A 17,706-nucleotide genomic window follows, 5' to 3' on the forward strand; every position below is an offset into this window, starting at 1 on the left:
CTTATGGTTAAACTGCCAAAGTCTAGGCTCTCTGCTCACCTTCACTCTTTCATTCCCCTTTTTTCCCGCCTCTGGAACAAACTCCCCCACTCCCTTCAATCCCACTCCTCCCTCCAGGTCTTTAAAACAGCTGTTCACCACCATCTCTTATCGTCCCCCATCGAAAACCTTGATCTTTTCTACCCCCGGTAATTCACCCCAGAGTCCTTGCAGTGTTCATATGTTTTAATCCTCTCCCACCTCCCCCCAAATCCTCCCGATGTCCCTGCTCTCAAATGTTGTGTTTGTGTCCTTCCCCCTCTTCCCCCTCTCTTTTGTGTCCTTCCCCCTCTCTCCCCATCTTGTCTGCCGCTCCCTTTGTTTTTTGTGTGTCGGTTTGTCTTTTTGTGTGATTAATGTTAGCTCTTTCACGAGCCTCGATCTTGTATACAAAAAAAAAAAAAAAAAAAAAAAAAAATTAAACGTGACATGTATTTGTCCACTCTTTAAAGAACATTGAACAGGTTTTAATGAAGTAGATGTACTTTAAGAGGAAAATAATGAGCAACAATATCATAAAATTAATACTAATCAGTATTTACATCTGGAAATAAAAATAAGACACCTATCAAAACAATAAACGACTTTTATATAAAGCGGCAACAAAATACTGGAAAAACAAGGAATGGTCAGTGTTTGGAGTAAATAAGATTTTACCATTACCAAAACAAAAATTGGACAAAATTACCATTACCAAAACACAAAAAGGATTTGAATTGTAAACCGCCAAAAATAAATAAAATAAAACTTCAGTTGGAAGGGAAAATATTTTCAATATTTGACGACTAATCATGGTAAATTAATTAACAGTTTCCAAAGTTCAAAGCAAGCAAGGATTACCATTTATACCGGTGGATGTGCGAAACTAGGGTTCCGTCAACCAAAATCATTGCATGCCATACCAAACTATTTTGTGCAATTAACATGGATGACAGCACAAAAATATACAAAAATGACGGAAGAAGAAAAATAAAGCGTAAAACAGAGCCAGAACAGCAAATTCAGTGCAATTTGTTTCTCAATAAGCAACACATAACATCCGAGTGAATAATATTTTCTTCCTCGTTACAAAATAGAAAAAAAAGAAGAAAAATGAAAAGGAAGAAAGCTTATGGCTTTTTACTTTGCACCACAGATGCCAAATCTTTCCTCCACTTCTGCCGTAAACGAATGAAACGTTCACGGTCTTCGTCCAGAAATGGCGTGTGGAAATCTTCGCCGGCAAAATTCTCATCATTCAGCTTTTCATTTCCAAGTGGAGGAATTGCAACAGTGTCATTTTCTATACAGAAAGCAGAGCTTGCCAACTCGTTTGCTTCACCAGAATGTGCCAGTGATTGTTCAGAATGTGTCTTTGCTTTGTTGTCTCCATGGCATGATTCCAATACATCTTCCTTTCGTTTCACTTTGCTTTTTGACTTGGAAGCATTATTTTTCCTTTTTCTTTTAGTGGTCTTACTGCCATTATCAACCTGTACACAAACATGGTAAGCAACGGTGAGTGAAACCACACTTTCTTTTTCAATACAGATGTCTCAGCTAATAGAATAGCAAAATGACAACTATACTATGTGTGAATGTGAAGCGAGGTCAAGGCCGTTTTTTCATGATACGTGAAACACCCTAGATACAATGCATGGGGGAAAACGGATTTTTTGGAACACTGACCGCATTTTCCATCCAATCATCATGTAACTTCGTTTGAAGCTTCGACCTTTTACCATTGCAAACATTTATTATTTCATCAACTTGGTTGTGGGATGGCGTTGAAGGCCATAAAATACAAGTTGAGGAGTCTTCCCTTAGTGTTGGGAAAGGATGTGCACAGAGTACACTCCTCAAGCTTTTCTACATTTGCCACAAGAGATGGTTCGATGCAAAATTTTCTGAGCCTGAACCAGTAAAACCGAGAATTTCACCAGAATTCCAAGTCTATTTTCATCGGAATTGTATGTGTCGTTTCTGAGAAGAAAGCAAATATCTAATTTGGGAGGCAACATCCCTGTAAACCCCCATAGGGCCCGATTTTTTTTAAAGTCGTGAACAAACTTTGGTACATCATGGGTGATGAAGGTTGTGGTGAGGTTTCATCGAAATAGTGTGTAGTTTCAGAGGAAAAAGCAATTTCCTATTATGGGGTCTCCCTTGCATGGTGGATTTGAATTGTAAACCCCCAACGTTAACCACCTTAAACCCCCATGTTAACCGCCTTAAACCTGAAATATTTTTAATGCCATGAACAAACGTTGGTACATCACAAGTGATGAATGGAACGTTGTTGTCAAGTTTCATCGGAATTGTATGCGTGGTTTCTGAAAAGAAAACAAATACCGAAGGGCCGATTTTTTATGCCTCTGCTGACGAAGGCATTATCTTTTCAGGTTGTCCGTCCAGCCGTCCGGCTGTCCGTCCATCCATGATAGGTTTTCGTTACCGCTATAACTTGAGACAAGCTAAAGGGATCTTAGTCAAACCTGGTGCAGGTATGTATAATGAGGTAAATATGAACAGATTTAGATTTTGGGGTCACGGGGTCAAAGGTCAGAGGTCATGTTACATAAAAATAGTTACCGCGATAACTTCTGAACCAGTGATGAGATTCTGACCAAATTAGGTACACTTATGTAGAATGATGTAAAGATGAAATTATTAGATTTTGGGGTCAAGAGATCAAAGTCTGTAAGAGGTCTATAACTTGAGAACGGCTGAAGTGATCTCATTCAAACTTGGTGCAGGCATGTATAATGTTGTAAGGATCAAGTGATTAGATTTTTGGGTCATAGGTCAAAGGTCAAAGTCTGTAATCGGTCTATAACTTGAGAATGGCTGAAGTGATCCAATTCAAATTTGGTGCAGGTACATAAAATGATGTTAAGATTAATAGATTTGATTTTGGGGATCCCGAGATCAAAGGTCATGTCAGGTAAAAATGAGAGAACTTGTGAACAGCTGAAGTCATTTAAATTAAAACTTGGTACAGGTATCTATAATGATGGAAACATGAACTGATTAAATTTTGGGCTAAATAGGTCAATGGTCAGAGGTTATGTCAGGTAAAAATATGCTAACTTGGGAACAGCTGAATAGATTTAAATCAAACTTGATACAAGTATTACAGTGATGGTCGGAGGCATTTCAGTCTATGTCATGACGTCGATGAGTGCCGTTCTACTTTAATGCTGGGAACAAACTTTGGTGCATGACGGGTTATGAAGGTTGTGGACAAGTTTAATCAGAATTGCGTGTGTAGCTTCTGAGAAGAAAGCAAATACATATTTTAGGGGAGGAGTGGGGCATGGGGGTGGTGGGCTGAAGGTCAAACCTGGATCCACTTTGACCCCAGTAGATCCCCTTAGACCACGATTTCTTTCATGCCATGAACAAACTTGAGTTGCAACATACTAAATAGAATTTGTGCCTAGTCTGGTCACAATCCCATCAGCAGTTTCAGAGGAGAAGTTGCAAGTGTTTACGGACTGACAGACGATGCGCCACTGCATAAGCTCCCCAGAACCACGATCCAGGTGAGCGAAAAACTGGAACGGCAATCTTCAACGTCGCAATAATGACCACTATACCTCCACCCACATAATTACATCACGATGCATACTTGTACCAAGTTTGATTTAAATCCCTTCAGCTGTTCTCATGTATCACATTTTTACCCAACATGACCTCTGACCTTTGAAGCCAAAATCAAATCAGTTCATCTTTTTATCCATCACAATACAGTCAAAACTGCCTCAGCAACCATCTTTACCGAGTGACCACCTGCTCATAGCGGCCATTTAAATTCCTCCTCACAGAGACGTGTGTTAAACAACATCGATAAATGCATGTCCAAGAGAAGGTTAAAGAGGTGTTCAATATCGTTTTTTTTTTTTTACAACGAAATGGCCGCCAGTCTACCAGTCGGCCATCTTTGATCAGATCGCAAAATAAAGTAAGTCCAGATATATGCCATCATCCACTATGCTGGTGCCAAGTTTGAACAAAATTGGACCATGCATGTCCGAGAAAATGTTGGAGACATGTTTAAGTAACGAAATGGCCGCTAGTTATCCATCTTGGATCTGATCTCGAAAAAAAATGACGTGCATATGCAAGCCATAATTCAACATGTGTGCCAAGTTTGAACAACATCGGCAAATGCATATCCGAGAAATGGGCGAGTACGTGTTCAACATCAGATATTTTTATGCCACTGCCGACGAAATCGAAGGAGGCATTATGTTTTCAGTTTGACCGTCCAGCTGTCTGCCCATCCTTTCTTGATAGGTTTTTGTTACCGCAATAACTTGAGAACGGCAGAAGGGATCTCAGTCAAACTTGGTGCAGGTATGTCTAATGAGGTAAAGATGAACCGATTCGAATCATTAGATTTTGGGGTCACAACGTCAAAGGCCAAAGGCAAGGTCAGAGTCCATGTTAGGTAAAAATCCTGTTACCACGATAACTTGTGAACCAGTGATGGGATTCTGACCAAAGTTGGAACAATTATGTCTTTCTAGCTGAATGTACCCGGTGTTTCCCAGGTTCTTTTTGAATGAATTTAATCTTCTGTTCATAGGTCTGACGCGAGCCCAGTATCAGTTAGTGCTCAAAGATTCCTTGTTCTTTCTTCTGTCGGGCCCCACGAGAGAGAATTTTGAAAGCATGTGTTGCAATCAGTCAGATATTCCTATTAAGTGCATAAGTTGTACTTCAAGAGAATTTTGAAAGAAGAAGATTTATTGCAAAATGGGCCCAGCCCAGCCAAGGCGGCCTCGACCGGCCTCGCCACCAGGCCTATAACCTTCCCGGGGCCCGTCCCGACATTTTTTGTTTCAGAGGTTTACTCCTATCTTTCACCGTTCAGGAGTAAGCACATGCAGACAAACAAACAAACAAACAAGAAGAAGGCATGCGGAGCACAATACTTGCAAAATCCACCCCCCACCCCCAAGAAAAAAATTCCATTAAAAAAAAAAAAAACACCTTTAGAGGCCATTTTTCCCCGCAAGCGGGGGTTGGCCTTTTTCGGGAACCGTGGTTGTTGTTGTTTTTCGGTCCCCATTTTGAAGCAATGTTTTACGGCCGGATGCCCTTCCTGACGCCAACCCTTTTTGCCGCCTTTAACGACAAACAGGGAATTACCAGTGAACTGGTCCTCAATTAGCCGACCTCGGAAGGATGACAGGCTGAGTCAACCCCCCTGGCGTTAATTCAGCGATCGACCTGGATTCGAACCCAGGATCCTAGGACCCTAAGCTGACACCCTAGCCACTAGCCCAACACCATTGATACAGCAAATTGTCCATTTCATCAAGATTAAAATTGACAATCTTGATCAAAGCTCGGGTCAACAGAAAGCAAAGTGACGATTTTTCAGATGAAAAATGATGATTTTGCAAGGTTGACCTTGAGTTGACCTTTGACCTCAAAAATAGTTTGTTTCACAATCTATTGAGGCAAGATGCAAATGCTGTTCAATTTCAAGTCAATCGGATGAAAATTGAGGATTTTAAAAACTTGGCCTATGTTGACCTTTTGGCCCATGTTGACCTCAAAAATAGTTGGTGGTTGAATTCAGTAACCATACGTGTAAATCCTCTTAGAATTTCAAGTCAATCAAATGAATATTGGTGATTTTAGAAATTCAGCCGATGATGATCTTTTGGCCGATATTCACCTAAAATATAATTTGTGGTTGAATTCAGTGACCAGATATGCAAGTCATCTTCAAATTTCAAGCCAATTGTATGAAAATTGAGGATTTTAGAAATTTGGCCTAAGTTGACCTTAAATATACTTGGTGGTTGAATTCAGTGACCACATATGCAAGTCCTCTTCAAATTTCAAGTCAATCGGATGAAAATTGAGGATTTTAGAAATTTGGCCTATGTTGACCTTTTGGCCTATGTTGACCTTTTGGCCGATGTTGACCTCAAAAATACTTGGTGGTTGAATTCAGTGACCAGATATGCAAGTCCTCTTCAAATTTCAAGTCAATCGGATGAAAATTGAGGATTTTAGAAATTTGGCCTATGTTGACGTTTTGGCCTATGTTGACCTCAAATATACTTGGTGGTTGAATTCAGTGACCAGATATGCAAGTCCTCTTCAAATTTCAAGTCATTCGGATGAAAATTGAGGATTTTAGAAATTCGACCTATGTTTACCTTTTTGCCGATGTTGACCTCAAATATACTTGGTGGTTGAATTCAGTGACCAGATATGCAAGTCCTCTTCAAATTTCAAGTCAATCGGATGAAAATTGAGGATTTTAAAAATTTAGCAAAGTTGGTGACCTTTGGGCTATGTTGACCTTTTTAACTATTGACCCCAAAAACAATAGGCTTCTTGCTTTTGACCAACTCTACCATTTGGTGAAGTTTCGCGAAGATCGGCTTAGAATTGTGACCTGCAGGCCGGTGACAAACAAACAGACAAACAAACAAGAAAACGTCATGCGTAGCACGATACTTGCAAAATACGCCCTCCCCCAAAAGTTTACCATTGATACAGCAAATTGTCCATTTCATGAAGATTTAAATTTACAATCTTGATCAAAGCTCGGGTCAACAGGATGAAAAGTGATGATTTTAGAAATTTGGCCCATGTTGACCTTTTGGCCTATGTTGACCTCAAGAACACTTGGTGGTTGAAGTCAGTGACCAGATATGCAAGTCCTCTTCAAATTTCAAGTCAATTGGATGAAAATTGAGGACTTTAGAAATTTGGCCTATGTTGATCTTTTGGCCTATGTTGACCTCAAATATACTTGGTGGTTGAATTCAGTGACCAATTATGCAAGGCCTCTTCAAATTTCAAGTCAATTGAAAGGATAGGCAATTGAATTGATAGGATAGGATAGGCAGCCGTGAGGAGAATGGCGCGCTGGTTGCGTGAAGACTGCAGTACCTCAGAGATCGCGTTGAGGAGATTTTCCCGCCCGTCTCGATCACCCGATATTTCACATCTCCTCAGGACTCTGCGCTTCGGGCCCCTCCACCCATCCGAAGCGCAGCTTGACTCAGCTGTGAGACGAGGCATCCTTGAGGATAATGGCGCGCTGGTTGCCTGAAGACCACAGTACCTCAGAGATCGCGTTGAGGAGATTTTCCCGCCCGTCTCGATCACCCGATATTTCACATCTCCTCAGGACTCTGCGCTTCGGCCCCTCCACCCATCCCAAGCGCAGCTTAACTCGTTAACAGTTAAAATAAACTTCACGAACGGTTGACTTATTGTGCTTTCAATCGTTTCATGGCCAAATAATTGAGGTGATGAAGCTTGTCCCGAAACCTCGATATGTCAATGCGTTGGACATTTTGTCTCGGGAATGATATTATAACAATACAGGTGATGGACATGACACAAAGTCCCGTGTGGAATGCCGAATACAACAAGGTCCAGATGCGAGACGGACTTTGAACCGTTTAATATCCAGATTTAGTGAATTATCTCATGTTTACAAAAAGTATTCACACACTGGAAGACGTGAAGGTTTGAAAAATTCTGGATGCTTCCAACCAGGTGAAGTCCGATTGGGTGGATCAGTGACGTGGCTGATGTTGCTCTGAACAATCAAAATGGCGATCATCACGTGGTACGAGCAAAGGTAGCTCTATAATACATTAATGACACGTGCTCATGTCAGCAGCACAGACAGGCAAGACGTCGTTATATATGTTAGACATAATCGTTACCTGCCCTGCCATCTCCTTCAACACTCCCGGATGTTTATCCGGCCCCAAAGCTTTATCTTATTTCGTCAACTCCAGGAAACACACCAGGTAATGGGAAAAAACAACGGAATAACTCGTACGGGTCGACAGGATGTCCAGTTTAACGTCCATCCGAGGGACGGTGCACACACTGATGCATCTCCCTACCTGGGAAATACCTTGATTACAGTCTATAGCTCTGTCGGGATTCGAACCCAGGATTGAACAGGTTCGAGGCGCGTGTGCACATCTCTAGGCCATCCTATCAGCCCTTACCTGAGGTACTAAATAAAAAAACTTCTTTATTTAAATATACTAGGGGGCCCGTTGGTCCGTTGTACCAAATTTTCATTGGTCTTTACGGCCTTGTAGCATACCTGCCTTCCGAACTCATGAAGCTCTTTTGGGTTTACACCTGTAAGTTTGAATTCGCTTTAATGCCCTTCTGTTTAGTCCCCTTGACCCACTCCTCCCTCTCACAGATGGATGAAAGGACCGATAACATATACTCCTCGTGGCGGTTTTAAACATCCACGTGGTTTTAAACAACATCCATGCGAACATCCACGTGGTTTAATCACCGACCTGTATGCAAATCACAGATGACCGTGGGGACCTATCACTTGACATGCGAACATACAATATGCACCTGACATGTCAATGCATGTGATGAGGCCTATGTTGACCTTTTGGCCTATGTTGACCTCAAATATACTTGGTGGTTGAATCAGTCACCAGATATGCAAGTCCTCTTCAAATTTCAAGTCAATTGGATGAAAAATGAGGATTTTAGAAATTTGGCCTATGTTGACCTTTTGGCCTATGTTTAGCTTTTGGCCTATGTTCACCAAAAATATAATTTGTGGTTGAATTCAGTGAACAGATATGCAAGTCCTCTTCAAATTTAAAGTCAATTGGATGAAAATTGAGGATTTTAGAAATTTGGCCTATGTTGACCTTTTGGCCTAAGTTGACTTCAAGAATACTTGGTGGTTGAATTCAGTGACCAGATATGCAAGTCCTCTTCAAATTTCAAGTCAATTGGATAAAAATTGAGGATTTTAGAAATTTGGCCTATGTTGACCATTTGGCCTATGTTGACCTCAAAAATACTTGGTGGTTGAATTCAGTGACCAGATATGCAAGTGGTCTTCAAATTTCAAGTCAATCGGACGAAAATTGGGGATTTTAGAAATTTAGCAAATTTGGTGACCTTTGGCCTATGTTGACCTTTTGACCTATTGACCCCAAAACAATTGGCTTCTGGCTTTTCACCAACTCTACCATTTGGGGAAGTTTGGTGAAGATCGGTTGAAAATTGTGACCTGTAGGCCGGTGACAAACAAACAAACAAGAAAACGTCATGCGTAGCATGATACTTGCAAAATACGCCCCCCCCCCACCCCCCCCAAAGTTTTCCAATGATACAGCAAATTGTCCATTTCATGAAGTTTAAAATTTACAATCTTGATCAAAGCTCGGGTCAACAGGATGAAAAGTGATGATTTTTCAGATGAAAAAAGATTTTGGAAGGTTGACCTTCAGTTGACCTTTAACCTTTTGACCTCAAAAATAGTTAGTTTCCCTATTTAGTGACTCAATGTGCAAATGCTGTTCAATTTTCAAGTCAATTCGATGAAAATAGAGGATTTTAGAAATTTGGCCTATGTTGACCTTTTGGCCTATGTTGACCTCAAGAATACTTGGTGGTTGAATTCAGTGACCAGATGTGCAAGTCCTCTCCAAATTTCAAGTCAATTGGATGAAAATTGAGGATTTTAGAAATTTGGCCTATGTTGACCATTTGGCCTATGTTGACTTCAAAAATTCTTGGTGGTTGAATTAAATGACCAGATATGCAAGTGGTCTTCAAATTTCAAGTCAATCGGATGAAAATTGAGGATTTTAGAAATTTAGCAAAGTTGGTGACCTTTGGCCTATGTTGACCTTTTGACCTATTGACCCCAAAAACAATAGGCTTCTGGCATTTGACCAACTCTACCACTTGGTGAAGTTTGGTGAAGATCGGTTGAAAATTGTGACCTGTAGGCCGGTGACAAACAAACAAACAAACAAACAAACAAGAAAACGTCATGCGTAGCACGATACTTGCAAAATACGCCCTCCCCCAAAAGTTTTCAATGTGACATGATGGCCTATGGTGACCTCAAAAATACTTGGTGGTTGAATTCAGTGACCAGATATGCAAGTCCTCTTCAAATTTCATGTCAATTGGATGAAAATTGAGGATTTTAGAAATTTGGCCTATGTTGACCTTTTGGCCTATGTTGACCTCAAAGATACTTGGTGGTTGAATTCACTGACCAGATATGCAAGTCCTCTTCAAATTTCAAGTCAATTGGATGAAAATTGAGGATTTTAGAAATTTGGCCTATGTTGACCTTTTGACCTATGTTCACCTAAAATATAATTTGTGGTTGAATTCAGTGACAAGATATGCAAGTCCTTTTCAAATTTCAAGTCAATTGGATGAAAATTGAGGATTTTAGAAATTTGGCCTATGTTGACCATTTGGCCTATGTTTACCTCAAGAATACTTGGTGGTTGAATTCAATGCAAGTCCTCTCCAAATTTCAAGTCAATTGGATGAAAATTGAGGATTTTAGAAATTTGGCCTATGTTGACCATTTGGCCTATGTTGACCTCAAAAATTCTTGGTGGTTGAATTCAATGACCAGATATGCAAGTGGTCTTCAAATTTCAAGTCAATCGGATGAAAATTGAGGATTTTAGAAATTTAGCAAAGTTGGTGACCTTTGGCCTATGTTGACCTTTTGACCTATTGACCCCCAAAACAATAGCCTTCTGGCATTTGACCAACTCTACCACTTGGTGAAGTTTGGTGAAGATCGGTTGAAAATTGTGACCTGTAGGCCAGTGACAAACAAACAAACAAGCAAACAAACAAACAGACAGACAGTCACAAACACAACCGACCAATATACTTGTAAAATCTTCGATTTTGCAAGTAACAAGAAAACGTCATGCGTAGCATGATACTTGCAAAATACACCCTCCCCCAAAAGTTTTCAATTTGACATGATGGCCTATGGTGACCTCAAAAATACTTGGTGGTTGAATTCAGTGACCAGATATGCAAGTCCTCTTCAAATTTCATGTCAATTGGATGAAAATTGAGGATTTTAGAAATTTGGCCTATGTTGACCTTTTGGCCTATGTTGACCTCAAATATACTTGGTGGTTGAATTCAGTGACCAATTATGCAAGTCCTCTTCAAATTTCAAGTCAATTGAAAGGATAGGCAATTTAATTGATAGGATAGGATAGGCAGCCGTGAGGAGAATGGCGCGCTGGTTGTGTGAAGACTGCAGTACCTCAGAGATCGCGTTGAGGAGATTTTCCCGCCCGTCTCGATCACCCGATATTTCACATCTCCTCAGGACTCTGCGCTTCGGGCCCCTCCACCCATCCGAAGCGCAGCTTGACTCAGCTGTGAGACGAGGCATCCTTGAGGATAATGGCGCGCTGGTTGCGTGAAGACCACAGTACCTCAGCGATCGTGTTGAGGAGATTTTCCCGCCCGTCTCGATCACCCGATATTTCACATCTCCTCAGGACTCTGCGCTTCGGCCCCTCCACCCATCCCAAGCGCAGCTTAACTCGTTAACAGTTAAAATAAACTTCACGAACGGTTGACTTATTGTGCTTTCAATCGTTTCATGGCCAAATAATTGAGGTGATGAAGCTTGTCCCGAAACCTCGATATGTCAATGCGTTGGACATTTTGTCTCGGGAATGATATTATAACAATACAGGTGATGGACATGACACAAAGTCCCGTGTGGAATGCCGAATACAACAAGGTCCAGATGCGAGACGGACTTTGAACCGTTTAATATCCAGATTTAGTGAATTATCTCATGTTTACAAAAAGTATTCACACACTGGAAGACGTGAAGGTTTGAAAAATTCTGGATGCTTCCAACCAGGTGAAGTCCGATTGGGTGGATCAGTGACGTGGCTGATGTTGCTCTGAACAATCAAAATGGCGATCATCACGTGGTACGAGCAAAGGTAGCTCTATAATACATTAATGACACGTGCTCATGTCAGCAGCACAGACAGGCAAGACGTCGTTATATATGTTAGACATAATCGTTACCTGCCCTGCCATCTCCTTCAACACTCCCGGATGTTTATCCGGCCCCAAAGCTTTATCTTATTTCGTCAACTCCAGGAAACACACCAGGTAATGTGAAAAAACAACGGAATAACTCGTACGGGTTGACAGGATGTCCAGTTTAACGTCCATCCGAGGGACGGTGCACACACTGATGCATCTCCCTACCTGGGAAATACCTTGATTACAGTCTATAGCTCTGTCGGGATTCGAACCCAGGATTGAACAGGTTCGAGGCGCGTGTGCACATCTCTAGGCCATCCTATCAGCCCTTACCTGAGGTACTAAATAAAAAAACTTCTTTATTTAAATATACTAGGGGGCCCGTTGGTCCGTTGTACCAAATTTTCATTGGTCTTTACGGCCTTGTAGCATACCTGCCTTGTAGCATACCTGCCTTCCGAACTCATGAAGCTCTTTTGGGTTTACACCTGTAAGTTTGAATTCGCTTTAATGCCCTTCTGTTTAGTCCCCTTGACCCACTCCTCCCTCTCACAGATGGATGAAAGGACCGATAACATATACTCCTCGTGGCGGTTTTAAACATCCACGTGGTTTTAAACAACATCCATGCGAACATCCACGTGGTTTTAAACAACATCCATGCGAACATCCATGTGGTTTAATCACCGACCTGTATGCAAATCACAGATGACCGTGGGGACCTATCACTTGACATGCGAACATACAATATGCACCTGACATGTCAATGCATGTGATGAGGCCTATGTTGACCTTTTGGCCTATGTTGACCTCAAATATACTTGGTGGTTGAATCAGTCACCAGATATGCAAGTCCTCTTCAAATTTCAAGTCAATTGGATGAAAAATGAGGATTTTAGAAATTTGGCCTATGTTGACCTTTTGGCCTATGTTTAGCTTTTGGCCTATGTTCACCAAAAATATAATTTGTGGTTGAATTCAGTGAACAGATATGCAAGTCCTCTTCAAATTTAAAGTCAATTGGATGAAAATTAAGGATTTTAGAAATTTGGCCTATGTTGACCTTTTGGCCTAAGTTGACTTCAAGAATACTTGGTGGTTGAATTCAGTGACCAGATATGCAGGTCCTCTTCAAATTTCAAGTCAATTGGATAAAAATTGAGGATTTTAGAAATTTGGCCTATGTTGACCATTTGGCCTATGTTGACCTCAAAAATACTTGGTGGTTGAATTCAGTGACCAGATATGCAAGTGGTCTTCAAATTTCAAGTCAATCGGACGAAAATTGGGGATTTTAGGAATTTAGCAAATTTGGTGACCTTTGGCCTATGTTGACCTTTTGACCTATTGACCCCAAAACAATTGGCTTCTGGCTTTTCACCAACTCTACCATTTGGGGAAGTTTGGTGAAGATCGGTTGAAAATTGTGACCTGTAGGCCGGTGACAAACAAACAAACAAACAAGAAAACGTCATGCGTAGCATGATACTTGCAAAATACGCCCCCCGCCACCCCCCCCAAAGTTTTCCAATGATACAGCAAATTGTCCATTTCATGAAGTTTAAAATTTACAATCTTGATCAAAGCTCGGGTCAACAGGATGAAAAGTGATGATTTTTCAGATGAAAAAAGATTTTGGAAGGTTGACCTTCAGTTGACCTTTAACCTTTTGACCTCAAAAATAGTTAGTTTCCCTATTTAGTGACTCAATGTGCAAATGCTGTTCAATTTTCAAGTCAATTCGATGAAAATAGAGGATTTTAGAAATTTGGCCTATGTTGACCTTTTGGCCTATGTTGACCTTTTGGCCTATGTTGACCTCAAGAATACTTGGTGGTTGAATTCAGTGACCAGATGTGCAAGTCCTCTCCAAATTTCAAGTCAATTGGATGAAAATTGAGGATTTTAGAAATTTGGCCTATGTTGACCATTTGGCCTATGTTGACTTCAAAAATTCTTGGTGGTTGAATTCAATGACCAGATATGCAAGTGGTCTTCAAATTTCAAGTCAATCGGATGAAAATTGAGGATTTTAGAAATTTAGCAAAGTTGGTGACCTTTGGCCTATGTTGACCTTTTGACCTATTGACCCCAAAAACAATAGGCTTCTGACATTTGACCAACTCTACCACTTGGTGAAGTTTGGTGAAGATCGGTTGAAAATTGTGACCTGTAGGCCGGTGACAAACAAACAAACAAACAAACAAACAAGCAAACGTCATGCGTAGCACGATACTTGCAAAATACGCCCTCCCCCAAAAGTTTTCAATGTGACATGATGGCCTATGGTGACCTCAAAAATACTTGGTGGTTGAATTCAGTGACCAGATATGCAAGTCCTCTTCAAATTTCATGTCAATTGGATGAAAATTGAGGATTTTAGAAATTTGGCCTATGTTGACCTTTTGGCCTATGTTGACCTCAAAGATACTTGGTGGTTGAATTCACTGACCAGATATGCAAGTCCTCTTCAAATTTCAAGTCAATTGGATGAAAATTGAGGATTTTAGAAATTTGGCCTATGTTGACCTTTTGACCTATGTTCACCTAAAATATAATTTGTGGTTGAATTCAGTGACAAGATATGCAAGTCCTTTTCAAATTTCAAGTCAATTGGATGAAAATTGAGGATTTTAGAAATTTGGCCTATGTTGACCATTTGGCCTATGTTTACCTCAAGAATACTTGGTGGTTGAATTCAATGCAAGTCCTCTCCAAATTTCAAGTCAATTGGATGAAAATTGAGGATTTTAGAAATTTGGCCTATGTTGACCATTTGGCCTATGTTGACCTCAAAAATTCTTGGTGGTTGAATTCAATGACCAGATATGCAAGTGGTCTTCAAATTTCAAGTCAATCGGATGAAAATTGAGGATTTTAGAAATTTAGCAAAGTTGGTGACCTTTGGCCTATGTTGACCTTTTGACCTATTGACCCCCAAAACAATAGCCTTCTGGCATTTGACCAACTCTACCACTTGGTGAAGTTTGGTGAAGATCGGTTGAAAATTGTGACCTGTAGGCCAGTGACAAACAAACAAACAAGCAAACAAACAAACAGACAGACAGTCACAAACACAACCGACCAATATACTTGTAAAATCTTCGATTTTGCAAGTAACAAGAAAACGTCATGCGTAGCATGATACTTGCAAAATACACCCTCCCCCAAAAGTTTTCAATTTGACATGATGGCCTATGGTGACCTCAAAAATACTTGGTGGTTGAATTCAGTGACCAGATATGCAAGTCCTCTTCAAATTTCATGTCAATTGGATGAAAATTGAGGATTTTAGAAATTTGGCCTATGTTGACCTTTTGGCCTATGTTGACCTCAAAGATACTTGGTGGTTGAATTCAGTGACCAGATATGCAAGTCCTCTTCAAATTTCAAGTCAATTGGATGAAAATTGAGGATTTTAGAAATTTGGCCTATGTTGACCTTTTGACCTATGTTCACCTCAAATATAATTTGTGGTTGAATTCAGTGACGAGATATGCAAGTCCTTTTCAAATTTCAAGTCAATTGGATGAAAATTGAGGATTTTAGAAATTTGGCCTATGTTGACCATTTGGCCTATGTTGACCTCAAGAATAGTTGGTGGTTGAATTCAATGCAAGTCCTCTCCAAATTTCAAGTCAATTGGATGAAAATTGAGAATTTTAGAAATTTGGCCTATGTTGACCATTTGGCCTATGTTGACCTCAAAATTACTTAGTGGTTGAATTCAGTGACCAGATATGCAAGTGGTCTTCAAATGTCAAGTCAATCGGATGAAAATTGGAGATTTTAGAAATTTAGCAAATTTGGTGACCTTTGGCCTATGTTGACCTTTTGACCTATTGACCCCAAAACAATAGGCTTCTGGCATTTGACCAACTCTACCATTTGGTGACGTTTGGTGAAGATCGGTTGAAAATTGTGACCTGTAGGCCGGTGACAAACAAACAAGCAAACAAACAAGCAAACAAACAAACAGAGTCACAAACACAACCGACCAATATACTTGAAAAATCTTCGATTTTGCAAGTAACAAACAGACAGACAGACAGACAGTCACAAACACAACCGACCAATATACTTGAAAAATCTTCGATTTTGCAAGTAACAAGAAGACGTCATGTGGAGCACGATACGTGCAAAATCCACCCCCCACCCATAAGAAAAAAATTCCATTGATACAGCAAATTGTCCATTTCATCAAGATTAAAATTGACAATCTTGATCAAAGCTCGGGTCAACAGAAATAGTAAGGGCATTTTATGAGATATTTCACAAATCTGTTAACTAAATTGTTACCAAAAAATTTCTTCACCAATATGTTTGTAAAGGTGTGTTAAAATGTTGTGTTAAAATGTTGAAGTTCAACTCCCGTGGGAAACCCAGAAAAAAAGCTGTTGAATTCGGGTACCGAAAAATTATTTTCGAGAATTTTTTTTTTTTTTAATCGGCCCTTAAGTAACTTATGAGGGGTCAAATAAGGGTTTTTCATGATTCTGAGTTGATTGTTAACATTTATATTTCACCACAGACACTCCTTTGTGGAAAAATAATTTCTAAATATATCTCATTTTCTACTTTGCAGGACATAGAGTCTAGCAATATGGATGAAGACGTTACTCCACCTGTGCTCAATTGCTTCATCTGTGCACGCTCGGATACACCAGCTGAAAGGCTCAAACAGGCAACTCCAAAGGGATACTCAACTTTATTGAAACAAGCAGAAACTGTCGAAAATGTTACTGTTGTGGAACGTATGAAGGAGGCTCAAAAGGAAGGAAAACTGAGGTACCACCAGAAGTGTAAAAATGATCTGTACAACAACTTTGTTGCAACCACCAAGAAGTCAGCTCAAGCATCAAAGGCAGAGAAAGAGTCATCAAAGTTGAAGAGAAGACGCACTACTTGTGAGTTCAGTTCATCAACTGGCTGCAGTTCTAGAAGATCACAGTCAGTTGACCTCCTGTATAAGGATGTATGCATTCTTTGCAACCAACCAGCCCAGCTCTACAAAAATAATCCAGCACAAGCTAGAAAGAAATACAGAGTGCCAGATAATTTGACTGCAGATACACTGAAGGCAAGCTTGCTGAAGACAGCACGGAGTCGCGGGGATGACTGGGGCACTGAAGTCACTGGACGCCTGGAAGGGATCAACGACTTGGTAGCAGAAGAAACACTGTACCATTTGCGATGCAAACTTATGTTTGCGAGAGGTGACAGTTTGTCCAAGACTGATGAGGAAGGAAAAAGGAAGAGAGGACAGAGGAGTATTGATGAGGAGCGAGAGGCAGTTTTTATTGAATTCTGCGACTCAGTGTATCCCAGCCGGTGGAACTTGTTGAGCATCCATTTTGACCCAAATCTATGATCAAGTTGTATGGCAAGCCCCATTTGGTGTGGCAATACTCCAGACCGAGGTCGACAGGCCATAATAAAATTCTGCCCCCAAACGGCAACTCTTTCGTCTGTCTTGACAATCGGTCTCAAGAACATCTGAAGGCTTGCAGGAACAAGTGTCAGCTGACTATCGATGTCAGTCATACTGTGTGTGGTGGGGTATGACTTTGGACCTAAATCAATCAAGGCAATATCATTGGATATGAACTTGAGTGCCGTCTTTATGATCCGAGTCTTCTCATGTCCATGGTCAAGATTAGCATGATGCTCTCGCAGAATATTGTCGGTGCCATCTTTGAGACAGAGTACATCTGCCCTTCTTTCCTGTGTTGTGAAATACAAGGTGTCTTCGTATTTCTCTAGAAGTTTTATCTTTAGCCAATGCTTTGAATAAGAAAGGCTCTTCTCTGGTGACTGATCAAACTCCTGCAGCTTTTCATGGACTTGGTCCAT

At 40.5% G+C, this 17,706-nt stretch overlaps 1 protein-coding gene across 4 annotated transcripts in view; it reads right to left on the minus strand.

The window, feature by feature from the left end:
- Nucleotides 1–491: 491 nt before the first annotated feature.
- LOC137423023 (uncharacterized) overlaps nucleotides 492–17,706 on the minus strand; it is a 149,853-nt gene continuing 132,638 nt past the window's right edge. For all 4 annotated transcript variants that reach the window (XM_078771129.1, XM_068109811.2, XM_068109802.2 and 1 more), the window contains exon 4: nucleotides 492–1,511. In XM_078771129.1, the coding sequence (XP_078627255.1) occupies nucleotides 1,149–1,511 (363 nt within the window). In that variant the 3' untranslated portion in view covers nucleotides 492–1,148. The remainder of the gene's footprint in view (nucleotides 1,512–17,706) is intronic.

This window comes from Myxine glutinosa, chromosome 1 (genome assembly GCF_964187855.1).
Source record: "Myxine glutinosa chromosome 1, kmMyxGlut1.1, whole genome shotgun sequence".
In the NCBI taxonomy this organism is placed as follows: Eukaryota; Metazoa; Chordata; class Myxini; order Myxiniformes; family Myxinidae; genus Myxine; species Myxine glutinosa.